General features: G+C 40.6%; 2 protein-coding genes across 4 annotated transcripts in view; both read right to left on the bottom strand.

Moving 5' to 3' along the window:
- Positions 1-2,253: 2,253 nt before the first annotated feature.
- Positions 2,254-13,994, bottom strand: tp53 (tumor protein p53). Its single transcript, NM_001124692.1, is given in 11 exon segments — positions 2,254-3,289; positions 3,459-3,562; positions 3,685-3,782; positions 3,975-4,120; positions 4,380-4,489; positions 8,295-8,407; positions 8,627-8,813; positions 12,502-12,711; positions 12,927-12,972; positions 13,227-13,364; positions 13,840-13,994. Coding segments are annotated over 10 exon segments (1,191 nt in total). The 5' UTR covers positions 13,310-13,364; positions 13,840-13,994; the 3' UTR covers positions 2,254-3,195.
- A 1,097-nt stretch (positions 13,995-15,091) lies between these two features.
- Positions 15,092-24,586, bottom strand: part of LOC110534217 (G protein pathway suppressor 2) — a 41,294-nt gene continuing 31,799 nt past the window's right edge. For all 3 annotated transcript variants that reach the window (XM_036933323.1, XM_021618937.2, XM_021618938.2), the window contains exon 12: positions 15,092-18,017. In XM_036933323.1, coding sequence (XP_036789218.1) covers positions 17,937-18,017 — 81 coding nt within the window. In that variant the 3' untranslated portion in view covers positions 15,092-17,936. The remainder of the gene's footprint in view (positions 18,018-24,586) is intronic.

Consider the following 24,586-nt stretch of genomic DNA (forward strand, 5'->3'; position numbering starts at 1 on the left):
AGACGCAGCGCACAATTGGCCCAGCATCGTCCGGGTTAGGGGAGGGTTTGGCCAGCAGGGATGTCCTGGTCTCCATCGCGCTCTAGCGACTCCAGGGGCAGGGCGGGCGCATGCACGCTGACAGTCACTAGGTGTACGGTGTTTCCTCTGACACATTGGCTTCTTTGTCAAGAAGCAGTGCGGCTTGCCAGTTCGTGTTACGGAGGACACATGGCTCTCGACCTTTGCCTCCCTCTCTCGAGTTCGTACGGGAGTTGCAGCGATGATCATGCTGTTTAAATCAGCTTCTTGATATGCCACACCTGTCAGGTGGTTGGATTATGTTGACAAATGATAAAATGCTCACTAACAGGGATGTTACCAAGTTCTTGCACAAAATAAGCTTTTTGTGCATATGGAACATTTCTGGGATCTTGTATTTCAGCTCATGAAACATGGGACCAACACTTGTTAATTTTTGTACACACAATATATACAGTGCCTTGCAAAAGTATTCGGCCCCCTTGAACTTTGTGACCTTTTGCCACATTTCAGGCTTCAAAAATAAAGATATAAAACTGTATTTTTTTGTGAAGAATCCACAACAAGTGGGACACAATCAAAAACTGAAAAATTGGGCGTGCAAAATTATTCAGCCCCTTTACTTTCAGTGCAGCAAACTCTCTCCAGAAGTTCAGTGAGGATCTCTAAATGATCCAATGTTGACCTAAATGACTAATGATGATAAATACAATCCACCTGTGTGTAATCAAGTCTCCGTATAAATGCACCTGCACTGTGATAGTCTCAGAGGTCCGTTAAAAGCGCAGAGAGCATCATGAAGAACAAGGAACACACCAGGCAGGTCCGAGATACTGTTGTGAAGAAGTTTAAAGCCGGATTTGGATACAAAAAGATTTCCCAAGCTTTAAACATCCCAAGGAGCACTGTGCAAGCGATAATATTGAAATGGCAGGAGTATCAGACCACTGCAAATCTACCAAGACCTGGCCGTCCCTCTAAACTTTCAGCTCATACAAGGAGAAGACTGATCAGAGATGCAGCCAAGAGGCCCATGATCACTCTGGATGAACTGCAAAGATCTACAGCTGAGGTGGGAGACTCTGTCCATAGGACAACAATCAGTTGTATATTGCACAAATCTGGCCTTTATGGAAGAGTGGCAAGAAGAAAGCCATTTCTTAAAGATATCCATAAAAAGTGTTGTTTAAAGTTTGCCACAAGCCACCTGGGAGACACACCAAACATGTGGAAGAAGGTGCTCTGGTCAGATGAAACCAAAATTGAACTTTTTGGCAACAATGCAAAACGTTATGTTTGGCGTAAAAGCAACACAGCTCATCACCCTGAACACACCATCCCCACTGTCAAACATGGTGGTGGCAGCATCATGGTTTGGGCCTGCTTTTCTTCAGCAGGGACAGGGAAGATGGTTAAAATTGATGGGAAGATGGATGGAGCCAAATACAGGACCATTCTGATGGAGTCTGCAAAAGACCTGAGACTGGGATGGAGATTTGTCTTCCAACAAGACAATGATCCAAAACATAAAGCAAAATCTACAATGGAATGGTTCAAAAATAAACATATCCAGGTGTTAGAATGGCCAAGTCAAAGTCCAGACCTGAATCCAATCGAGAATCTGTGGAAAGAACTGAAAACTGCTTTTCACAAATGCTCTCCATCCAACCTCACTGAGCTTGAGCTGTTTTGCAAGGAGGAATGGGAAAAAATTTCACTCTCTCGATGTGCAAAACTGATAGAGACATACCCCAAGCGACTTACAGCTGTAATCGCAGCAAAAGGTGGCGCTACAAAGTATTAACTTAAGGGGGCTGAATAATTTTGCACGCCCAATTTTTCAGTTTTTGATTTGTTAAAAAAGTTTGAAATATCCAATAAATGTCATTCCACTTCATGATTGTGTCCCACTTGTTGTTGATTCTTCAACAAAAAATTACAGTTTTATATCTTTATGTTTGAAGCCTGAAATGTGGCAAAAGGTCGCAAAGTTCAAGGGGGCCGAATACTTTCGCAAGGCACTGTATGAGAAATGAACAGAATTTCAGTTGGTTTAATAGCCATCAACATGAACTAAAATTGATCAAGCTTGGACCAATAACTTTTGTATGAAATATTTTCATCATAATAATGTAACGTGAGATGTATTGCCGATGCTTTAACATTCCATGCATGCTGTCACACTTACTAATAGAATCGGTTTATACAATAAATCATACAAAGCCAAACAATGAAAAGTTTATTTTTATTTTTATAATTTTATGAAAAAGTCCATGTATTTCTGTTGCAGTGTAATAAAGTGTTTGTTTGGTAGAAATTCTGGTGTGTATACTCTTCCTCTTAACAAACATTTTAAAGGGTACAAAATTACAAAAAATAATCAATAATTGGACCTTAAATACCCACCTAAGGCTGTAATTAACACTTTTCTTTTTACTATATTTCTGCTGTGTCTTACAAACTCCACCTGCACTTAAGAGACCTACAACAGCTTGCTAACATAAGGCTAGTAAGCTGCAAGCATCAACAGTTTACCGTACTTGCATTCCCTCAATCAATTGAAAGGAAGGTTTACTTGGCAGAACAGAAACTAAGCATAACGGGTTAATTCTCTCTCTCTCTGGTTGTTCCACCTCAAAAAGCACAAGAAAGAGAATTAACACTCACCATCTCAGATTGTTCTAAAATCAATTCTGTAGTTGGTAACAGATATGATTAGCATTCCTGAAACATTTTGTTGAAATAATTTAATCTGAGAAATTAAGTTAATTGATTGCACCCAAATTGGCAATTTTAATAGGATTCAGATAACACAATATAGAGCTCCATACTACTTGTCAAACAGAACTGAAACTGTATACTGGATGTTGGGGGTGGGTGTTTGACATTTATTTTGGGATTCATCATGTCTTACTCATTGGTAGGAAGAAGTTTTAGCCAAATCAGATGTTGGGTACTATATTTCTTAAATATTATCTGAATCCTATCAATTAAAAAATGGCCAGCTTGGGTGCAATCAATAAGCTTAATTTCTCCAAGATAAAATGTACATATCAACAAAATGTTTTAGGAATGCCAATCTTACCTGTTTCTAATTATAGAAACAATGTCAGAACAATCAGATGGTGGGTGTCATGGCTTGCTGAAATGACATGGAACGACTCGCTCTCCTTCTCAGTCAGAGTCGCTCTTCTCCTCCTTCACCAGTAGTTTCTTCCCTTTCTTTGGCCCCACTCCGAAGTCCCGTTTGGCAACTCTCTTGGTGAGGCTGTAGGGGATTTAATGTTTCATTTGAATAAGACTCGGAAAGGAAACAACACACACACACACACACACACGAGAGAGCCAAATGCACAAAAGGGAGAATTGTAATGTTGCATAAGGGAAAGAGAGCAGGAGAAAGCGAGGATGTGTGTCAGAGAAGTGAGTGAACTCACCGTTTCTGACGGTATTTGTCAGCGTCGGCAACAGGCACCAACTCACTCAGTTCAAGACTGTCATTGAACTTCTTCAGCATCTCATATTTTTCCTTCCCTCGAATCTGGATGGGCAGATGAGCCCAGTTACACACAGTATACACAAACAGCCAACAGCAGACTAGTGACTAGGCATCTCTGAAGGGGACGGGACAAACTTCCATTGGTCTGTTCTCTGAGCAGTTACCTGAAGAGTGTAGATCTCATCGTCACTCACAGCAGGGGAGGACTTGGTCTTCTTACTGGCCCCAGGCTGAGGGGCAGGCAGGGAGGCCTCCTTCATAGCTTAGAAAAACACAAACATGACACACACGATGAGGAACTACTCACACTCAGAGTCATAGGTCAATGTCAACCTTTATCAGCCATCATACAACTTTAAAGTCCAATGTCCAAAGATCTGGCATCTTTCTTTTTGCCATTTTATGTTAATCCCAACCCCAAGACCACCGCTTTAAGATTGTCAGGATCAATTACCACGTTTGATTCCCTGGGCAGGCTTGGTCTTGGTCTCCAGGGTTGTCTCCTGCTGCTTCTTCAGGTTGATCTCCTCTGTCTTCCTGTCTCGACCAGGACAGGCACACACACGCACCTCAAAGGAGCGCCGACCCAGGAGCTGCCCCCTGCAGAACGGGAGAGGAAGTTCCCATCACTGTCATACTATGACAAGACATTAGTTGGGGGTCAACCCAGGACCTGGGTTGGGGTCAATTCTATTTTAATTCAGTCAAATGATACATTTTACTAATTAGAAAAGCAACAATGACTGAATGTAAATGGAACTGAGACAAAACCCTGCAGAGGAGAGACAGGCAGCTAGAGAAGACAAATCAAAGACAATCAATGGAGCAACAGTCTAAAATGGATAATTAGATGACTCACTCTTGTGTCTCCAGGGTGATGATGGTGAGGATGGGTCTGCGGTTCATCCCTCCCATACAGGAGCTGTTGCACATGAAGTTGTAGAGCACAGTGGTACACTCTGATCCCACCTGGGAAACCAGATAGAGAGACAGCTGTGACTGATGGACACCCCCAAACACACACTCCCCCATACAACACAAAACACATACAGTGTAAACATATACAGTGCTGTGAAAAAGTATTTGCCCCCTCTCTGATCCTCTCTACTTCTGCATATTTTTGAAGCGGAATGTTAAGCAGATCTTCAACCAAAACCTAATATTAGATAAAGGGCCCGAATGAATAACACTTACATAAACAAATTTATGCAACACCCAATACCCGTGTGTGAAAAAGTAATTGCCCCCTTACACGCAACTGGTTGTGCCACCTTTAGCTACAATGACTCCAACCATACACTTCCTTTCGATGTTAACCAGTCGCTCACGTCACTGTGGAGGAATATTGGCCCACTCTTCCATGCAGAACTGCTTTAACTCAACGACATGTGGGTTTGCAAGCATGAACTGCTGGTTTCAAGTCCTACCACGACATCTGAATTGGGATTAGGACTGGAGACTTTGACTAGGCCATTCCAAAACTTTAAATGTGTTGCTTTTTAGCCATTTTCATGTCGACTTGATTGTGCGTTTTGGATCATGCATGACCCAGCTGCTCTTCAGCTCACAGACGGATGGACTGACATTCTCCTGTAGAATTCTCTGATACAGAGCAGAATTAATGGTTCATTCTATTATGGCAAGTTGTTGACCTTTGGTGTAAGGTTCTTACTGTGTAATGCAGTGTTTGGTTTTTGGCAGGCATAATGGGACACGTCTCGTCCAAAAAGTTACACTTTTGACTTATCTGTCCATCGAACATCCTTCCCAGAGTCTTGATGATCATCCAGGTGCTTTTTGGCAAACTTCAGTCACTTTTAAGGATGAATGCCATGTTGAAAGTCACTAAGCTGTTCAGTACTGGCAATTCTACTGCCAATGTTTGTCTAGCGATTGCATGGTGGTGTGCTCGATTTTATACACCTATCAGCAACGGGTGTGGCTGAAATAACAGAATCCACTCATTTGAAGGGGTGGCCACATACGTTTGCACACACACACACAGGATGTAACGTTTCACCGATACGCATCAGTCACCAGTTCAAATGTTAAATACACAAAGTGCAACCGATCCAAATGTAGCATGCATCGGTCAGAAAATCAATTAAAACGTTATCAATCATCGGTTCACAAAATGTATATGCTCATAACCTTTTATCTACCTTCCAAAAATACCTCTCATCCTTCGTAACAACTGACGCCTCCCCTATGGATGTAACTACGTTGACATTCATTGATCTACAAGTCATTTTGCATGCCGAACAACCCCAGGCAATATCTGTAGCCTAGCCAAACTGCGAGCTGCTTACTGGAGTGACCAATGAGAGGTAGGTGGCCTATTCCTGATCTTGCACATCTGCACGGCCCCTCCAGAACTCGAATGCATGCAAAAATGGCTTGCACAATATTAGGTTTTAGTTGAGTGTCAACTAGGGCTGTCGCGGTGACCGTATTACCGCCACACTGGCAGTCACGAGTCATGAAGGCTGTCAAATTTCACATGACCGATTAGTCGCAGTAATTAGGCTTCTCCAAGCTCTGATGCTGCGGATTGTCATTAGTAGCCTACCAAACTCGCTAACTACCTGGTAATCAGCACTCTATTGTCCTTCTAATCACTCTGACATCAATGCAAATGTGATCAAAAACCTAAATCAAACTCTTCATGAGAGCCCATGAGCTCATGTTGCGCAACATTTCTATAGGCTATGCAATTGAGCGAGAAAACAGGGTGATGGCCTCTACTAAATAGAGGAGGATTTCATCAGCTTTCTATAGGCTAGGCCTACTATATTTATTTCTTAACTTTCCTAATATTAAGCACATTGCTTATATTTACAACAGGAGGGTAGCCTACCTGGCTAGCATGAAAATCAACAACAGTAAAAGCGTCCTCCATTCACTATTTTAGTGCATAAATTACATGTATTTTTCGCCTGCTTCGAGACAGGTGCATGATAAAGGTCCATTCTAAATCAAAACGAATTTCACATAAACTAAATAATATATGTAAAGATTAAATCAATAATAGTCTGATGGGTGACAATACTAGCCTATCACTTTTGAATTATATATGGAACATTCGTGCTTATGGCCTACTGCCGTGTGCGCATAGCTGCGCTTATAATATGAAGTAGCCTAATAGTCTGTTGATCTGTTGCGTCAGCCTCACTGAGTAAAAAAGTTGTTTGATGCTAGTGGTTCTATTAACTGTCCCAGACGATGTTTAGAATATTTATTTTGCACAGAATTGAATGTCAACTTCTGTACTATGGGGGATAGTAGATTGGCATAGGCTAGTGCTTTTGCTGTTCGTTAGGCCTACTCATCTTGTTGGCTGACGAAAAATAAATGTGGACGGTTCTTCCAATATCTTTAATATGCACCTCAGAATTGGATAAGGACGTGCGCAGTTAAGTCCCTGATGTGTCTGTCTTCACTTGTAGCCTGTGAAAAAGACCCGATCATGTGATAGAGAGACGTGTGAGTGAGGTGCTTCATTGCAGGCAGCACTCAGGGAGAAGGGCCACAAAAGGCATGGATTTTTTTTAGGGTGCATTATGGCCACACAAAGGGGATGCTGCCAGGGAAATCTGCTTCTCAAATTGTGAATGAGAGAGACAAAGTGTATACAGCCTGCGCAAAAAAAACAAAGCAGAGCTGATGCCTTTCAAGTGACTTTTTTTTTTTCATGCAGCCTTACAATGCATTAAAATCAAAACATATAGCCCAACGTTTGTAGAACTAAAGTTAAATTAATAACTAAATTAAGCATATAGGAATACATATTTCTTTGTTAACCGCTCAATGAATGTGCACTTCCTCAAATCGTTTGGAGAAAATATTATTCATATTTTATTAATCTTTGTTCAATTGTATTCTTCATACAACAAAACAATGTCATGGAATTCTAAGCAAATATTGTCTGTTAAATGAACTAGTGTATTACAGCCATATGGCATAGCCAGACCAGGACAACTCAGAGTATGCTATTCTGTTCTTCTGAAATAGACTACATTTTCCTCATATCATGTTTCTTTAGACCCATCTAAAATAAATCATGGATTTATTGTGAAGGTGTAGGCTATATTACATAGATTTAGACTTTTTAAAGCTAAAAAAAAATAAAAATTAAAAAATTAAAAAAAAGGCGAATTTGTGAAAATGCTTTATCCAACATTTTGTGGTTGCGTGAGGCTTGGTGCTCATGGAATCTGTGATCTATTAAAAAAACACTCAAACTGGAAACAGAAGCAGGATCTGTCTTATTTCTGTTTGGATGATTTATAAAGCCAGGCACATTTAACATTTAGGCTATTGATTATAGACTTAATTAAGTTGGGGTTCACACGCTCCTAAATTATCTTAGACAATTAAGGCGAGGGGCATTTTCTCGTCTCCTCACTCCGCTGCTGCCTCCAACGCATTGTTCTCAACACCAATATGCTGGTTTACTTAACTATTTTGCACATAGCAACATATAAGAAACGGCTCACGGATGATTAAGTTCTAGAACCTAGGCCTTCCATTGAATGCGTTTGACACACCTGTCTTAAGAGTGACTGTGCCATCCCTGTGGCCTCCGCAATGGGATTAGTCCAGAGGCAGGTGCAAATCAGACGGGTGTCTTGTACACCACGAAAAAATGTAATGACATTTGCAACTGCTTGACTAAAGAAATCTCGGTCGACCAACAGACCAAACAATCGTTCAATCAACTAAATGAGGTCAGCCCTAACTCACACAGACACAAACAGTAGTGTATGGGACCTACCTGAGGAGGCTCATAGGGGACGAGCACGCTGTGTCTCAGAGTGTTACCATCCTCCATATACTCTGATCGCTGGTTCCCCTCAACTCTGACAAGGTGACCTCGCGGGGCAGGACCTAAGGCACAGAAAACACGAGTATTAAGCGACACACTGAGGATATCCTATCAGTCAAAACATTTGCGTTACTCATTCAATAGGCAACAAGTGTAAGTATAAAATGACGTTTAAACTCCTTTTATAGTGTGGACCCTCTATACTGCATCAAAGCACATTCTAGATCAATCTAACATGTTTTAGTATGGGTAAGAGTAGCCTTTCCCGCTGTGTTGTGTACCTTCATTGTTCTCGCTGGTGCTCTGGTGGTGAGGGCAGCGTCTCACCACGTCAGCCACGTCACTCAGCTTCTTATAGATGGCCAGGGCTCGTACCACTGCCCCAGGAGGAGGAGGGTGGTCCACCACGATCTGAACTGGACAAGTCTTCGCCAACTGGCAGAACAACTTGTTCAGGTCTGGCGAGTACTGGAGAGAGAAAGAGTTTGTTAAATCAAAAACAATACTTAGGTCTTAGTTTAACCTGTCAGCATTGTTCTAATCCCAGTGTGATAGATATTATGGCAACGACATACAAACTTCACCGTACAAAATTTGGTCACTGGATCCAAACTGTGTGCGTCCTCATCCAATTCCGAGGTGCATATTCTCAGATTCCGAGGTGCATATTGAAGATATTGGAAGAACTGTCCACATTTACTTTGTCAGCCAACAAGATGAGTAGGCCTAACGAACTTCTATTTTTCTGATAGTTTGATTGAACTCACAAAATTATAATGTAAACATGTCCAAAATTCACAAAGTAAATCTAATTCCCCATTGTTCTTGTCTGACTCTGCCCTGAACATTTCCAAGTCCCCTTTGAAGCGTCAGACAGTAGAAAATGTAGTTATTTCTGAGCACTTGATTAGTTTAGATCTAATTAGTGAAGGAAATTTGACCATTACAAGTAGTTTGGACAAAAGAGGAATCTCTTTACCTTCTGTATAAAGTCCTCTTGATTCTTATCAACTGTATTAAAACTCAAGGCTGCTGTGACAGCCCAGCATCCTCCAAATAAACATCACTCCTCTCCTGATATACTCTTCAGATTATGAATGAGTCCAGGTTTAAATATTCTGTAGAGCGATCAAGCTGCTCCCCCAGTTCATATGGCCAGGACTGAAACCCCTCCCCCAGCCCTGCTTTGAGGCAAGTCAAGACATGTCCTCACAGGCAAACTTTACCATTGCAATTTAAACCTTATGCTTACTATGCTTTATTAAAGCATTCCAGTGAAAGTATTATGTTTACAACAGTACAATGTTAGGCGTTATTAATTACGTTTTTTTAGCAGCCACATTGCAAATGTACCATTATAAAGTAAATTATATAGCTCCCATCACATGTACAATTCCTGAATACAATGAGTTACATTGTACAAGTTTGATACCAACATCAGTAACATTGTTGCAAGTAGAAGACGTTTATGCTAATGTAACCATTTCAAATTAAACTTAATTTCATTTTAAGTCTTTTTCAGATTTTATTTCACAAAAACCCATAATCTCTTAAACACTGAACAAAAATCTAAATGCAACATGTAAAGTGTTGGTTCCATGAACTGAAATAAAAACAAAATGTTTTCCGAATGCACAAAAAGGTTCTCTCAAATGTTGTGCATAAATCAGTAATTTCTTCTTTGTCAAGATAATCCATCCACATGACAGGTGTGGCACATTAAGAAGCTAATTAAACAGCATAACAATTACGCAGGTGCACCTTGTGCTGGGAACAAAAATGCCACAAAACAATGTGCAGTTGTCACATAGATGTCCCAAGTTGAGGAAGCGTACAATTGGCATGCTGGCGGCAGGTATGTCCACTAGAGCGGTTGCCAGAGAATAAAATATAAATATAAATATATTTCTCTACCATAAGCCACCTCCAACATTGTTTTAATTGAGTTTGTCAGTACATCCAACAGTCATCACAAACGCAGACCACGTTTACGGCGCTGTGTGGGCAAGCAGTTTAACGATGTGAACAGTGTGCAATGGTGGCAGTGGGGTTATGGTATGGGCAGGCAGGCAGGCATAAACTACGGACAACGACCACAATTTCATTTTATCGATGCCAATTTGAATGCCCAGAGATACCGTGACAAGATTCCACAAGCCACAATCAATAACCTGAGCAACTATGAAGGAGATATGTCGCGCTGCATAAGGCAAATGGTGGTCACACCAGATACTGACTGGTTTTCTGATCCACACCACTACTTAATTATTTATTTTTTTACATGCATCTGTGACCAGATACAAATCTGTATTTCCAGTCATGTGAATTCCATAGATTATGGCCTAATGAATTTATTTAAATTTACTGATTTCCTTATGAACTGTAACTCAAGAAAATCTTTGAAACGGTTGCGTTTATATTTTTGTTCAGTATATAATCGACATGCTATGTATGAGATACTTCCAACACCAGTAGGTAAGTTACTATTATAAAAAGACACATTAAGATCATTATGAGATATTGTAATATCAAGCCCACACCTTGTGTATACCGCCACATTAACATTTGTGAACACCATGATCACATCCCCAAAAACATGAATAAAACACTGGGTGTCTAGGTGCTAATAATTAAGAATAAGAGTGTAAAAAGAGAACATTTTACTGACCGGCAGTCAAACTGAGCGCAGGGCGGGGAGGTGCCGTGTTAGTTAAATCTCTTATAGCAAGGATGGGGTTGTTGAAATCATAAACAAACCCGTCGTGTCTTAGGACAATGCCTTGTGAATCAGTCTTAAAAGTCGACCAGATAGAGAAGGGCCACCATGAGACTTGTCTTAACATGTTGATGGGCCAAGTTGTTCAAAGATTTAGGTTAAATCTAGCAATTGATTTTACAATGACAACTGAAAAGGATGATCCTGCCATGTTCTTGTGTGACAAGGCTCCCTCTTCCTCTTTGAGACCTTCTGCTACACCGCACAGACAAAGGAGGACTGGACCTTATTTAGCTTTCCGCAGTGGCCCAGGTAATTTACTATGTCCATTCAACGGATGCTTAACTGGATGCGTTTGACTATATACTCGTCTGCAAATGTATGAATAGAATCTAGGACGATTAGGTGTCACACAAAAAAAAAAAAGGACTACCTTGTTGACCAATGTTGAATGGAATGTTAGTTCTATTCAAAATGATCAACTCAAATGACAAAAACTACAGTGCTATACCGGTGCATTTCCATGTAAAAAAGCCCCATGAGCACTAACGTGAAGTCCATAGGAGCACATCGAATTGTGTCCAATGAATGCTAAGAGTCTGTTTGTTAGAAATGAAGGCATATGTACATTTCTCTAACATTTCCCGTCTGAAAAATTCAGAACAAGCCTGTGAAGGCTTTGATTTCTGGTAAAAACAGATGGAAAAGGGATCTTAGAAATACATAAACACAACGTTGAAGTGAAAAGACCCCTGACAACTAATATCAACGTTTATATTTAGTTTTGCTGAAATGTTTTGCCTTCTGTAGGTTTAAGAAATATTGCCTAGTGTCTTGTCATTCTGTTACCAAAAACTCCCATATTTTGAAGATATTTTCAAATCTCTCTCTCATGAGGGACAATGAAAGTTCACAGAAGTAACACGTAAAGTAAAACCAAATAATTAGTTACCGTTTCCACTAATAACAATTTAGTTTATGATTTATTAAGTGATTAAAATGCATCATTCTGTTAGCAAATTGGTAACAGAAAGACAAACCCTAGGGAATGCGCTTGTTTGTGTTGTGTAACTGGTTAGAATGACAAAACTAAAGCCCCCCCCCCCAAAAAAAAACATTTAAATGAACTGTTGATTGCAAAGTAGGCCTACTTGGCAGAAGAACATCTTGATGAATTGCCTATCAATTAGGTGGGCATTTGTTTTGCCACATACATGCATTACAGAATATTTTTTTCCCAGACATCAAAAGTTGTCTCCTGATGTGGTTTAAGCATTGTCGTGGACCAATGTTGTTCCTATGAAAAAGTGTGATTTTTTTGTGAAAACTTGAAAAAACTGAAAAAAGTCCTATTAATGATGTGAAAAAAATTAAATTAAAAATAAAATACTTTAAAGGCCCTAGATACATAGGTGAGGGTGTCAAATCCCTTTGACTTACTGTGCAAGTGACGGACTTGGCTGTGCTGGACTGGAGGAAACGTAGCTGGAACCCCAGGGCCCCGGGGTAGTCAGAGGTGGTTGGTACGGTGGAGGTAGGTGGCGAGCCAGTGTCCAGGGTAGAAATGGAGGGCTGGGGTGCAGGCTCCGTTGCAGACACCTCAAACAGACTCGGATCAAATTCCACCTGGAGGGGGGCCTCCATCATGAACTGCATGTAAGAGAAGTATGTTTTTCTTAATACAATGAATAGTATCAGAGCAATATTTAAAAAGAATGTTAGGTAAATAGTGCTCTGCAATGGAGACCAACATTTGTTTCCAGCACCAACGAAATTGTAACTTGAGACAACATTAAAATAACTGGCTAAATAGTACATAGAAATAACATGCAACAGGAAAAATTACTTGCTGCAGTGAAACGTACATTATCGTATCCCACCCAAGACTCGGTTTCAGGTGGTTGAACTGCCCTGATGAGCGAGAGAGAGAGACTTTAAAACAACCAAATGCAGACATTGATCATGCCACAATTCAACAGTTCAGATTGTCCAAACTTTGGAGCTGATGGTGATAGCAACAGCTGCTTTGCTTATGTCTACACTCACAAATGGTCATAACTCTGAGGATGGAGAGACAAAACTGAGGCAGAAACACTTGGAGGTAGAAACAAAACATATTTCAGTATCCGATTCATTCAATTGTAATACTGCACGTTTTTTCTTACACCAGGTTCAAATTCATTTTCCACAGGTCCTCGAAAGACTCCTGGCTGAGGGGAAGAGACACGTTCTCCGCCAGATCAGCCATGATGTTGTTCTCTAGTACCTCAAAGCAGCACGCAGGGAAGAAAAGCCAATCGGGGCTGAAAGGAGACAAGCAATTAGAAACATGCAATATGATAAGAATGAGATTAAATAAGCGTTACAGTATTTACTATCTAACGTTAAACAGGATAAAATACAAATTGCAAAGACATATCAACATGCTTAGCTCGTAGTAATTAGAATGGTAGGGCTCAACATGCTAAGTGTGGTTCAAAACGTTGTCTTTCATACATAACAGGCTCACTTCCGTGTTATTGCCACGATGACTATGCAATAGCTAACAAACGTACATAATTTCAATACAATCTAACGTTAACTAGGTATAAAACAATGCCGACGTACAATCTCCCTTGCTAGATAACCCCCTTTCAAGTCAGTCTCATAGATCAAATAAGTAAGTACAGTCAGTGGCTACCTGAATGATGTATAACAAAACGCATAAGCCACAAACCAAGCAATGTTCTCTAGAAACTAGATTGCTCTGATCATTTGGTGGTGGTGGACTAAACTTACCTTCTCCGATCTGATTACCCCGACACTCCTGATTGCAGTGTTGCCGGTGAAGTGTTGCTAGCTAACTCGGTATGAAAATTCACATTTGTTATTGCCGGGGGTGTTAAATTTGCCAGCACAATATGTTTAGACTTTTCTTCCACGCGTTGGGGAATCCCCTAAATTTGACCTGTAATATGGGCGGAGTCAAATGGGTCATCCAGTCAAATCCAACCAACGAAAAGTAAATTAATTCAAATCAAGACTGCTCCGAGGGGATCGAAATATTTATAACATAATTTTAGTGATGTAAATTATAGTACACTTCAAATAAAATACCAAAGGAATATTTTCATGTTGTATGACCAAGTGTTGATGGGTGCGTTCCAGAAATAGTCTCCCAAGGAAAAAGGACAAGTTTTGACATTCCAGATACATTGGAGTTGTCCCGCTAGAAGTGGTGTAAAAAAATACTTTAAAGTCCTGCTTAGGTCGTTTTTTGGGGTAGCTGTACTTTACTATGAATATGTTTGACAACTTTTACTTCACTACATTCCTAAAGAAAATGATGTACTTTTTACTCCATACATTTTCCCTGACACCCAAAAGTACTCGCTACATTTTGAATGCTTAGCAGGACAGGAAAATGGTCTAATTCATAAGCTTATCAAGAGAACATCCCTGGTCACCCCTACTGCCTCTGATCTGGCGGACTCAGCTACACGCATGCTTAGTTTTTAAATTATATCTGAGAGTTGGAGTGTGCCCCTTGATATTCGTAAATGAAAAAAAAAAAAAAAAACTAGAAAATGTGTGCTTTGCTTAATAGAAGGAATTTGACAATATTTATACCTGTACTTTTGATACCTAAGTACATTTTACCAATTACATTTACTTTTGATACTTAAGTATATTTAAACCAAATAATTTCTCAAGTTGTATTTTACTGGGTGACTTTCACTTGAGTAAAAGTAAAGATACCTTAATAGAAAATGACTCAAGTATGAAAATTGGGTACTTTTTCCACCACTGCCCACTAATAGTGGGGGCTTTGCCCCCAAGGAATAGTGTAACACGGGCTGGTGTCTACATAAGGCCCAAGTTTTTATGGTACAGGGTGCAGATCCTCACCTTTGCACCACAGGATCATAACATTTAGCAATCTGTCAGCTCTCTCTCCATCTACAATGAAACCTGCAAAGTCATGAATAATCTGGAACGCACCCAAATGGCCTGTCCAGAGCTGATTATTACAAAAGTGACATAAAATTAAGAGAAGATGCTTTTATAGATTCAAATTAACAGAATACAAACCATTTACATGTCCACTTCACGATATACACTCACCTTCATATGAACTTGGACAGTGAAGCTACATTTTTTAACATTTGGCTCTATACTCCAGCATGTTGGATTTTCATAAATATCTGTTTTAGCACTTTATGTATATAGTCCCATCCGAGTGCCTTCATTTCTAAAACGGTAAATCAGATATGTTTGAAAATACCCTCAAATAAAAAGGTGACATTCTGTACGGTTGCCTCCTATGAAACATTTTGATTTCAATATGCTGGAGTAAAGAGCCATTTTAGCTTCACTTTCAAAACACAGGTGAGTATACATGCTGGATTGCAAACTTAAAAACACCAGAAAGAGTGGTGTGACGATTTCAGAGCCTCCATTTCATTACATTTACTGAAAAAGTAGATAGACGTTTAAGTGGATATTTCATCATTTTCTTGACCATCTCAAAGTCAATACAGGCTACATAGTTATAAAATCCAACTTTTCAAACAAACTTTTGATATAAATCAGATAAATATGTAGACAAATACTTTACAGGGAAAACAGAGATTCTCTGCACATCCCTTTCTGCTTCTCTACCACATGGGCACATACAATGGCTCTCTGTCACAGGCACATTCCGGACATGGTGAACAAGACTGACAAACAATACATAACGTACAAAACCAATAAATGCAAGTAAATAATACATACATAATTAATTCAAATAATTATTGTAGATAATAGGCAGAATCTACCACACACTTAAGTCAGATTAGTGAAGGCGCTGGAGGCAAATCGCTAAACTGGAGAAACAGGAAAAACTATCCACACACTTCAAGACAGATGCAAATTAATTTTAATAGTAGCTGAGCTTTCGGTCAGTCGACCTTTACCTTAAAGTAAATTCAAATAATTCATAAAATACTTTAAAAGCCTAAACACTAATGTATCAGTGTAAAATATATTTCTCAGATAGAAAATGGGACTAATTACATCAAAAACCTTCGAAACCATACGTTTAATTGAAATATGTATAAATTAACACAATTAAAATTGCTCGACTGCGTAGCGTGTTTATCGAATATATCAATGACAAACCTACTCCTGCAATTGAATCACCCACCTGTCATCGGTGATGCCTGGAAAAGTAGTAGAGAAAGAGGTCTCCGTGAGTGGGTTTGAAACTCTGGGGAGATGGAAAGATTGAGAGGTTGCATAGAGATCCATGATAAACAATAGTGAACAAAAGACGTAAAATTGCTCCTATAATTCTAACTGACTAAAAGCCCGGAAATGGAGGTTTGGTCTGGGTATAGTCAAATAGAAGGTCAAAACATCAGGAAAAGAGCATCATTGGTAACCAATTGTATTGCTTGAACCGTTTCGGAAGTAGAAATCAACCGTTTTTAAAAAAAGTAAAGGAACACCCTCACGAAGACCCCGTTATCTGTGAGGAAAATGTATAAACTTGAAGGATATTAGCCGATAGCCACCATGATTGAATGACAAATATAGGAAGAAAAAAAAATTGAGTAGTTGACGTGAAATGGAAAAGGAAAAAGCTATATACACGAGAGAGAAAAAAAGGAAAACTAATATAAATATAAACACTCACTCCAAAAGCAACTGTACAAAATTCACAAAGATACATCACCCACATAAAAAGTCAAGTCATCCCAGTGCTTTCAACTACAAGAAAACAGACTCAGTGATTCATTCAAATAACACACTGGTTTCAGTTTCATCAGTCCCATAGCAATGTGAAGAGTAAAATCCAGAAGGGAACAGGTCGAATCCAAAAACAGTAGGCTATATTTTGATATCTATCTCGACCTACTTATTTTCTCTTAAGTTGAAATCTGAAACATGACGAGTCACTGGAGAGCAGGCCATTTTTTCGTCATTTTTCGCGCTCTCCCTCTCTTCCTAACCACTAAAAAATGCATAATCAACTTCCGCCCTTCTTCTCTCCCACAGACTGGCATATATTCAAGACTCTTCTGCATGTGATCCTTTAACACTTTTTTTTATGCTTTATTTCTTGTGAATGACCTCTCCTTAGATTCATCGCTGTATGAATAAATGTTTCTATTCCAAGCCATCATCTCAAAGTTCTTTCTTTCGTTTTTACAAAGAATAACACCTTCACTTCCCTCCCACATATCTTGTCACATGTTCTCTTCTTACACATCACCATACGCCTCTGCATTAAATAAAAGCCATTGCATGTTTACTTTTCAAGTGCAATTTAATAAAATTAGTAGATTTTCATTTAAAAAGTTTAGGAAAATATGGCTTCCACAAATGCAGCATGTTTAAGTGAATTGAAGAGTTCTTCCTTGCAAATGATCATTTCCTCCATGTGCCCTGAGAAGGGTTTACATTTAATCATTTAAAATGTTTTAAATAAGATTAAGAACACAAATATTAAGAGTATTTTAAGAGGCCTTCATTATCAGTAAAAAGTGAATAGCACAGAGTACTGAAGCTTGGGTTCATTTGCTAACACATCAACAATGAAAACAGCACCATTGTTTGGAATGCAAATATTATAATTCTGAATCTACCAATTCTCTATCATAGTATGTCATGATTGAGACACCCTTTATGAAACAAAGCTTATCTATTGAAATTCAGATTTTGTTATATAAAATTTTAAAAACATGCTAATGCATACTGAAAGTAGTCAATATACACATTATGGGATATAATGCAACATTTTGGCAGAAGAAATGCTACATTGATGTACTATTTCAGCAGTTAAAGTTGAAGCCTACATCTGTGTGGAGAATAATGCCAATCCCTAATTGCTGGTGGTGGTTGTTGCCAGTTTACTTGGTGTGGTGGTAGAACCTCTGTCCTGATTGGCTGTGGGAAAGGTAGGCATGCCGAGGAGAGCTCTGAAACGTTGCCTGTAAAAGACAAACAAGAAAGCATGAATAGATCCTTTAGAAACATCATACCATAGAAGTATAATTTAGTTATTTCATTTGTAAGCATCACGTCTAACTAAGCATGAGAATGACTGAGTCAGTCAAATCAAAGCTAGGGTGCATCTAGCCTAAAAGTGATGAATACTCTAATCCATATTGTGACTAATGTTGATTTTCATGATATATTCCTAGTATTTCGTCGAAGCCATTACCATTGGCCATTTGATCTACCTGGCAACACCAAGGCTGTATGTAATGGGTTGTGCTGCCCAGGTTTCGGTGCTGTGTGATAGGTAGGGCTCTGCATTTAGGTAGGGCTCTGCATTTAAGGAGTTATTAACTGACCTCAAGAGGCTGATAGTGCATCTTCTCACACCACGTGTGAATTAATTAGTGTCGAATTTGGTAAAGGTAAGTGATTTGCTATTTTGATACAGTAGTTTAAGGCTTATTGGATCGAATAGAAGTTCCATAATGCTTAGGTTGTTAGCATTGTATTAAATATTTTCTACAAAAAGATCATTGTCTAGCTAGAATGTTCCCACTTGATCTCGCCTCCTTCTGCCTGCCTTTCGCCTTTGCGGACGTGCATTTCTATTGTTTGAGCCCTGTTCCCGGAGAGATACCGTCCTGTACGATTTCACTCCAACCCTAATCTAGCGCACCTGATTCTAATAATTAGCTGGTTGACAAAATGAATCAGGTTAGTTACAACTGGGGTTGGATTGAAAACCTAAAGGAAAGTAGCTCTCCAGGAACAGGGTTGGAGAACCCTGGTTTGAGGGGTCAGTCAAACATCTTGTATAAAAGTATGTATTTCTAAAATGGTCAATTGTAAACACCATATTAAGGTTCATTGCATGACAAAAAATTAGCAGGTCTATTTCATTCCAGTAGATAGCATTCTCTGTCCATCCACAAATGACCTGTGGCAAGATGGTGGCATAACACCAGACAACAGAAAGAGCTGGCCACTACTATCCCAGAGATGACCTCTGCCCTCGACTTGCAATTAAAACAGTAAAGAAATTTTTATTTGATTTTTTTCACCTTTATTTAACCAGGTAGGCAAGTTGAGAACAAGTTCTCATTTACAATTGCGACCTGGCCAAGATAAAGCAAAGCGGTTCGACACATACAACAGAGTTACACATGGAGTAAAACAAACATACAGTCAATAATACAGTAGAAAAATAAGTCTATATACAATGTGAGCAAATGAGGTGAGAGAAGGGAGAGAAAGGCAAAAAAAGAGGCCATGGTGGCGAAGTAAATACAATATACACTGGAATGGTAGAGGTGGGTGCTGCTATGGTGACCAGCGAGCTGAGATAAGGGGGAACTTTACCTAGCAGGGTCTTGTAGATGACCTGGAGCCAGTGGGTCTGGCGACGAGTATGAAGCGAGGGCCAGCCAACGAGAGTATACAGGTCGCAGGGGTGGGTAGTATATGGGGCTTTGGTGACGAAACGGATGGCACTGTGATAGACTGCATCCAATTTATTGAGTAGGGTATTGGAGGCTATTTTGTAGATGACGTCGCCGAAGTCGAGGATCGGTAAGATGGTCAGTTTTACAAGGGTATGTTTGGAAGCATTGAATGAAGGATGCTTTGTTGCGAAATAGGAAGTAAATTCTATATTTAACTTTGGATTGGAAATGTTTGATGTGAGTCTGGAAGGAGAGTTCAGTTTAACCAGACACCTAGGTATTTGTAGTTGTCCACATATTCTAAGTCAGAACCGATCAGAGCAGTGATGTAGGACGGGCGGGCAGGTGCAGGCAGCGATCGGTTGAAGAGCATGCATTTACTTTTACTTGCATTTAAGAGCAATTGGAGGCCACAGAAGGAGAGCTGTATGGCATTGAAGCTCACCTGGAGGGTTGTTAACACAGTGTCCAAAGAAGGGCCAGAAGTATACAGAATGGTATCGTCTTCATAGAGGTGGATCAGAGAATCACCAGCAACAAGAGCGACATCATTGATGTATACAGAGAAGAGAGTCGGTCCAAGAATTTAACCCTGTGGACCCCCAGAGACTGCCAGAGGCAGGGACAATAGGCCTTCCGATTTGACACACTGAACTCTATCAGAGAAGTAGTTGGTGAACCAGACGAGGCAATCACTTGAGAAACCAAGGCTTTCAAGTCTGCCGATGAGGATGTGGTGATTGACAGAGTCGAAATCCTGGGCCAGGTCAATGAATACGGCTGAACAGTATTGTTTCTTATCGATGGCGGTTAAGATATCGTTTAGGACCTTGAGCGTGGCTGAGGTGCACCCATGACCAGCTCTGAAACCAGATTCCATAGCGGCGACGGTATGGTGGGATTCAAAATGGTCGGTAATCTGTTTGTTGACTTGGCTTTCGAAGACCTTAGAAAGGCAGGGTAGGATAGATATAGATCTTGCATTGCTCACTTCTAAAGTGGATGCCTATTCAACTAAAGTGTAAAGTCTAGTCTGGAGAATGACCTGGAAACAGCGCATGCTAAGTTAGAAGGAGCAATCAATCTTCTAAAAGGGAAAACAATCACTTGAAAATCACTCCTGTAAATTTAATGTGCAGGTATTTGGACTTGGAAATGGGGCAACCAAACTTCTATCATGAGCAATGTTTTCTATGAACTGTTAGGGCAGGAGAAGCTGGATCCCATGCCGCGAATTAACATTGCACACTGGACGGATCCTCGCCAGATTGGCTCATTGTATGATTGTACAAATCCACAGTTTTGAAGTCAAAAAGCAAATTGTTCACCTTGTAGCAAAATTGGGGGCTCTGACCTATGTACAGTGCCTTTGCGAAAGTATTCGCCCCCCCTTGAACTTTGCGACCTTTTGCCACATTTCAGGCTTCAAACATAAAGATATAACACTATTTTTTTGTGAAGAATCAACAACAAGTGGGACACAATCATGAAGTGGAACGACATTTATTGGATATTTCAAACTTTTTTAACAAATCAAAAACTGAAAAATTGGGCGTGCAAAATTATTCAGCCCCTTTACTTTCAGTGCAGCAAACTCTCTCCAGAAGTTCAGTGAGGATCTCTGAATGATCCAATGTTGACCTAAATGACTAATGATGATAAATACAATCCACCTGTGTGTAATCAAGTCTCCGTATAAATGCACCTGCACTGTGATAGTCTCAGAGGTCCGTTAAAAGCGCAGAGAGCATCATGGAGAACAAGGAACACACCAGGCAGGTCCGAGATACTGTTGTGAAGAAGTTTACAGCCGAATTTGGATACAAAAAGATTTCCCAAGCTTTAAACATCCCAAGGAGCACTGTGCAAGCGATAATATTGAAATGGAAGGAGTATCAGACCACTGCAAATCTACCAAGACCTGGCCGTCCCTCTAAACTTTCAGCTCATACAAGGAGAAGACTGATCAGAGATGCAGCCAAGAGGCCCATGATCACTCTGGATGAACTGCAGAGATCTACAGCTGAGGTGGGAGACTCTGTCCATAGGACAACAATCAGTCGTATATTGCACAAATCTGGCCTTTATGGAAGAGTGGCAAGAAGAAAGCCATTTCTTAAAGATATCCATAAAAAGTGTTGTTTAAAGTTTACCACAAGCCACCTGGGAGACACACCAAACATGTGGAAGAAGGTGCTCTGGTCAGATGAAACCAAAATTGAACTTTTTGGCAACAATGCAAAATGTTATGTTTGGCGTAAAAGCAACACAGCTGAACACACCATCCCCACTGTCAAACATGGTGGTGGCAACATCATGGTTTGGGCCTGCTTTTCTTCAGCAGGGACAGGGAAGATGGTTAAAATTGATGGGAAGATGGATGGAGCCAAATATAGGACCATTCTGGAAGAAAACCTGATGGAGTCTGCAAAAGACCTGAGACTGGGACGGAGATTTGTCTTCCAACAAGACAATGATCCAAAACATAAAGCAAACTCTACAATGGAATGGTTAAAAAATAAACATATCCAGGTGTTAGAATGGCCAAGTCAAAGTCCAGACCTGAATCCAATCGGGAATCTGTGGAAAGAACTGAAAACTGCTGTTCACAAATGCTCTCCATCCAACCTCACTGAGCTCGAGCTGTTTTGCAAGGAGGAATGGGAAAACATTTCAGTCTCTCGATGTGCAAAACTGATAGACATACCCCAAGCGACTTACAGCTGTAATCGCAGCAAAAGGTGGCGCTACAAAGTATTAACTTAAGGGGGCTGAATAATTTTGCACGCCCAATTTTTTTGTTTTTGATTTGTTAAAAAAAGTTTGAAATATCCAATAAATGTCGTTCCACTTCATGATTGTGTCCCACTTGTTGTTGATTCTTCACAAAAAAATACAGTTTTATATCTTTATGTTTGAAGCCTGAAATGTGGCAAAAGGTTGCAAAGTTCAAGGGGGCCGAATACTTTCGCAAGGCACTGTAGAAGAGGATCAACATCTAACCAGACCTGAGAGCCAAACTGCTAAAACAGAGGGCAACATACAATGAGGTGAAATCTGCAGCTATGCAAGCTAAATCTGTTAGGCAAAGGGGGGTCAGAGAAGGGGGAAATGGTTTACAGGGAGGGTGTTCTGGGTGGGGAACAATCAATGGGTGAATTTCCCAGTGGGTCCTGCTTTTTGTTACACATCCTTGGGCTTATCAACACTAAAGACAACAATTATACAGTTAATATAACACTCTTTTCTGAAAAACAATGGCAAAAATAGCAACTCTCTCTTGGAATTTGAAATACCTTATATGTCCTATCAAACGTGTCAGCGGTCTTGATATCCTTCCAAGAAACCATATTGATACAGCAATGCTCCAAGAAACACACCTGCTCCATAAGCAGCTCTCGACATTCAGGGCAGCCCGCTGGCCCTGCAAACTCTTTCATATCGCCCACTTGGGCCAGTACGTTTTCAAACTCCCACAAAAATTCAATAAATACATATTCAATCTCCCTGACGTCTGACGCTTCAAATCAAATCAAATTTTATTTGTCACATACACATGGTTAGCAGATGTTAATGCGAGTGTAGCGAAATGCTTGTGCTTCTAGTTCCGACAATGCAGTAATAACCAACAAGTAATCTAACTAACAATTCCAAAACTACTGTCTTATACACAGTGTAAGGGGATAAAGAATATGTACATAAAGATATATGGATGAGTGATGGTACAGAGCAGCATAGGCAAGATACAATAGATGGTAACGAGTACAGTATATACATATGAGATGAGTATGTAAACAAAGTGGCATAGTTAAAGTGGCCAGTGATACATGTATTACATAAGGATGCAGTAGATGATATAGGGTACAGTATATACATATACATATGAGATGAATAATGTAGGGTATGTAAACATTATATTAGGTAGCATTGTTTAAAGTGGCTAGTGATATATTTTACATCATTTCCCATCAATTCACATTATTAAAGTGGCTGGAGTTGAGTCAGTGTGTTGGCAGCAGCCACTCAATGTTAGTGATGGCTGTTTAACAGTCTGATGGCCTTGAGATAGAAGCTGTTTTTCAGTCTCTCGGTCCCAGCTTTGATGCACCTGTACTGACCTCGCCTTCTGGATGATAGCGGGGTGAACAGGCAGTGGCTCGGGTGGTTGTTGTCCTTGATGATCTTTATGGCCTTCCTGTAACATCGGCTGGTGTAGGTGACCTAGAGGGCAGGTCGTTTGCCCCCGGTGATGCGTTGTGCAGACCTCACTACCCTCTTGAGAGCCTTACGGTTGTGGGCGGAGCAGTTGCCGTACCAGGCGGTGATACAGCCCGCCAGGATGCTCTCGATTGTGCATCTGTAGAAGTTTGTGAGTGCCGAATTTCTTCAGCCTCCTGAGGTTGAAGAGGCGCTGCTGCGCCTTCTTCACGATGCGGTCTGTGTGAGTGGACCAATTCAGTTTGTCTGTGATGTGTATGCCGAGGAACTTAAAACTTACTACCCTCTCCACTACTGTTCCATCGATGTGGATAGGGGGGTGTTCCCTCTGCTGTTTCTTGAAGTCCACAATCATCTCCTTAGTTTTGTTGACGTTGAGTGTGAGGTTATTTTCCTGACACCACACTCCGAGGGCCCTCACCTCCTCCCTGTAGGCCGTCTCGTCGTTGTTGGTAATCAAGCCTACCACTGTTGTGTCGTCCGCAAACTTGATGATTGAGTTGGAGGCGTGCGTGGCCACGCAGTCGTGGGTGAACAGGGAGTACAGGAGAGGGCTCAGAACGCACCCTTGTGGGGCCCCAGTGTTGAGGATCAGCGGGGTGGAGATGTTGTTGCCTACCCTCACCACCTGGGGACGGCCCGTCAGGAAGTCCAGTACCCAGTTGCACAGGGCGGGGTCGAGACCCAGGGTCTCGAGCTTGATGACGAGCTTGGAGGGTACTATGGTGTTGAATGCCGAGCTGTAGTCGATGAACAGCATTCTCACATAGGTATTCCTCTTGTCCAGATGGGTTAGGGCAGTGTGCAGTGTGGTTGAGATTGCATCGTCTGTGGACCTATTTGGGCGGTAAGCAAATTGGAGTGGGTCTAGGGTGTCAGGTAGGGTGGAGGTGATATGG

The sequence above is a fragment of the Oncorhynchus mykiss genome, chromosome 10 (genome assembly GCF_013265735.2).
Source record: "Oncorhynchus mykiss isolate Arlee chromosome 10, USDA_OmykA_1.1, whole genome shotgun sequence".
NCBI lineage: Eukaryota > Metazoa > Chordata > Actinopteri > Salmoniformes > Salmonidae > Oncorhynchus > Oncorhynchus mykiss.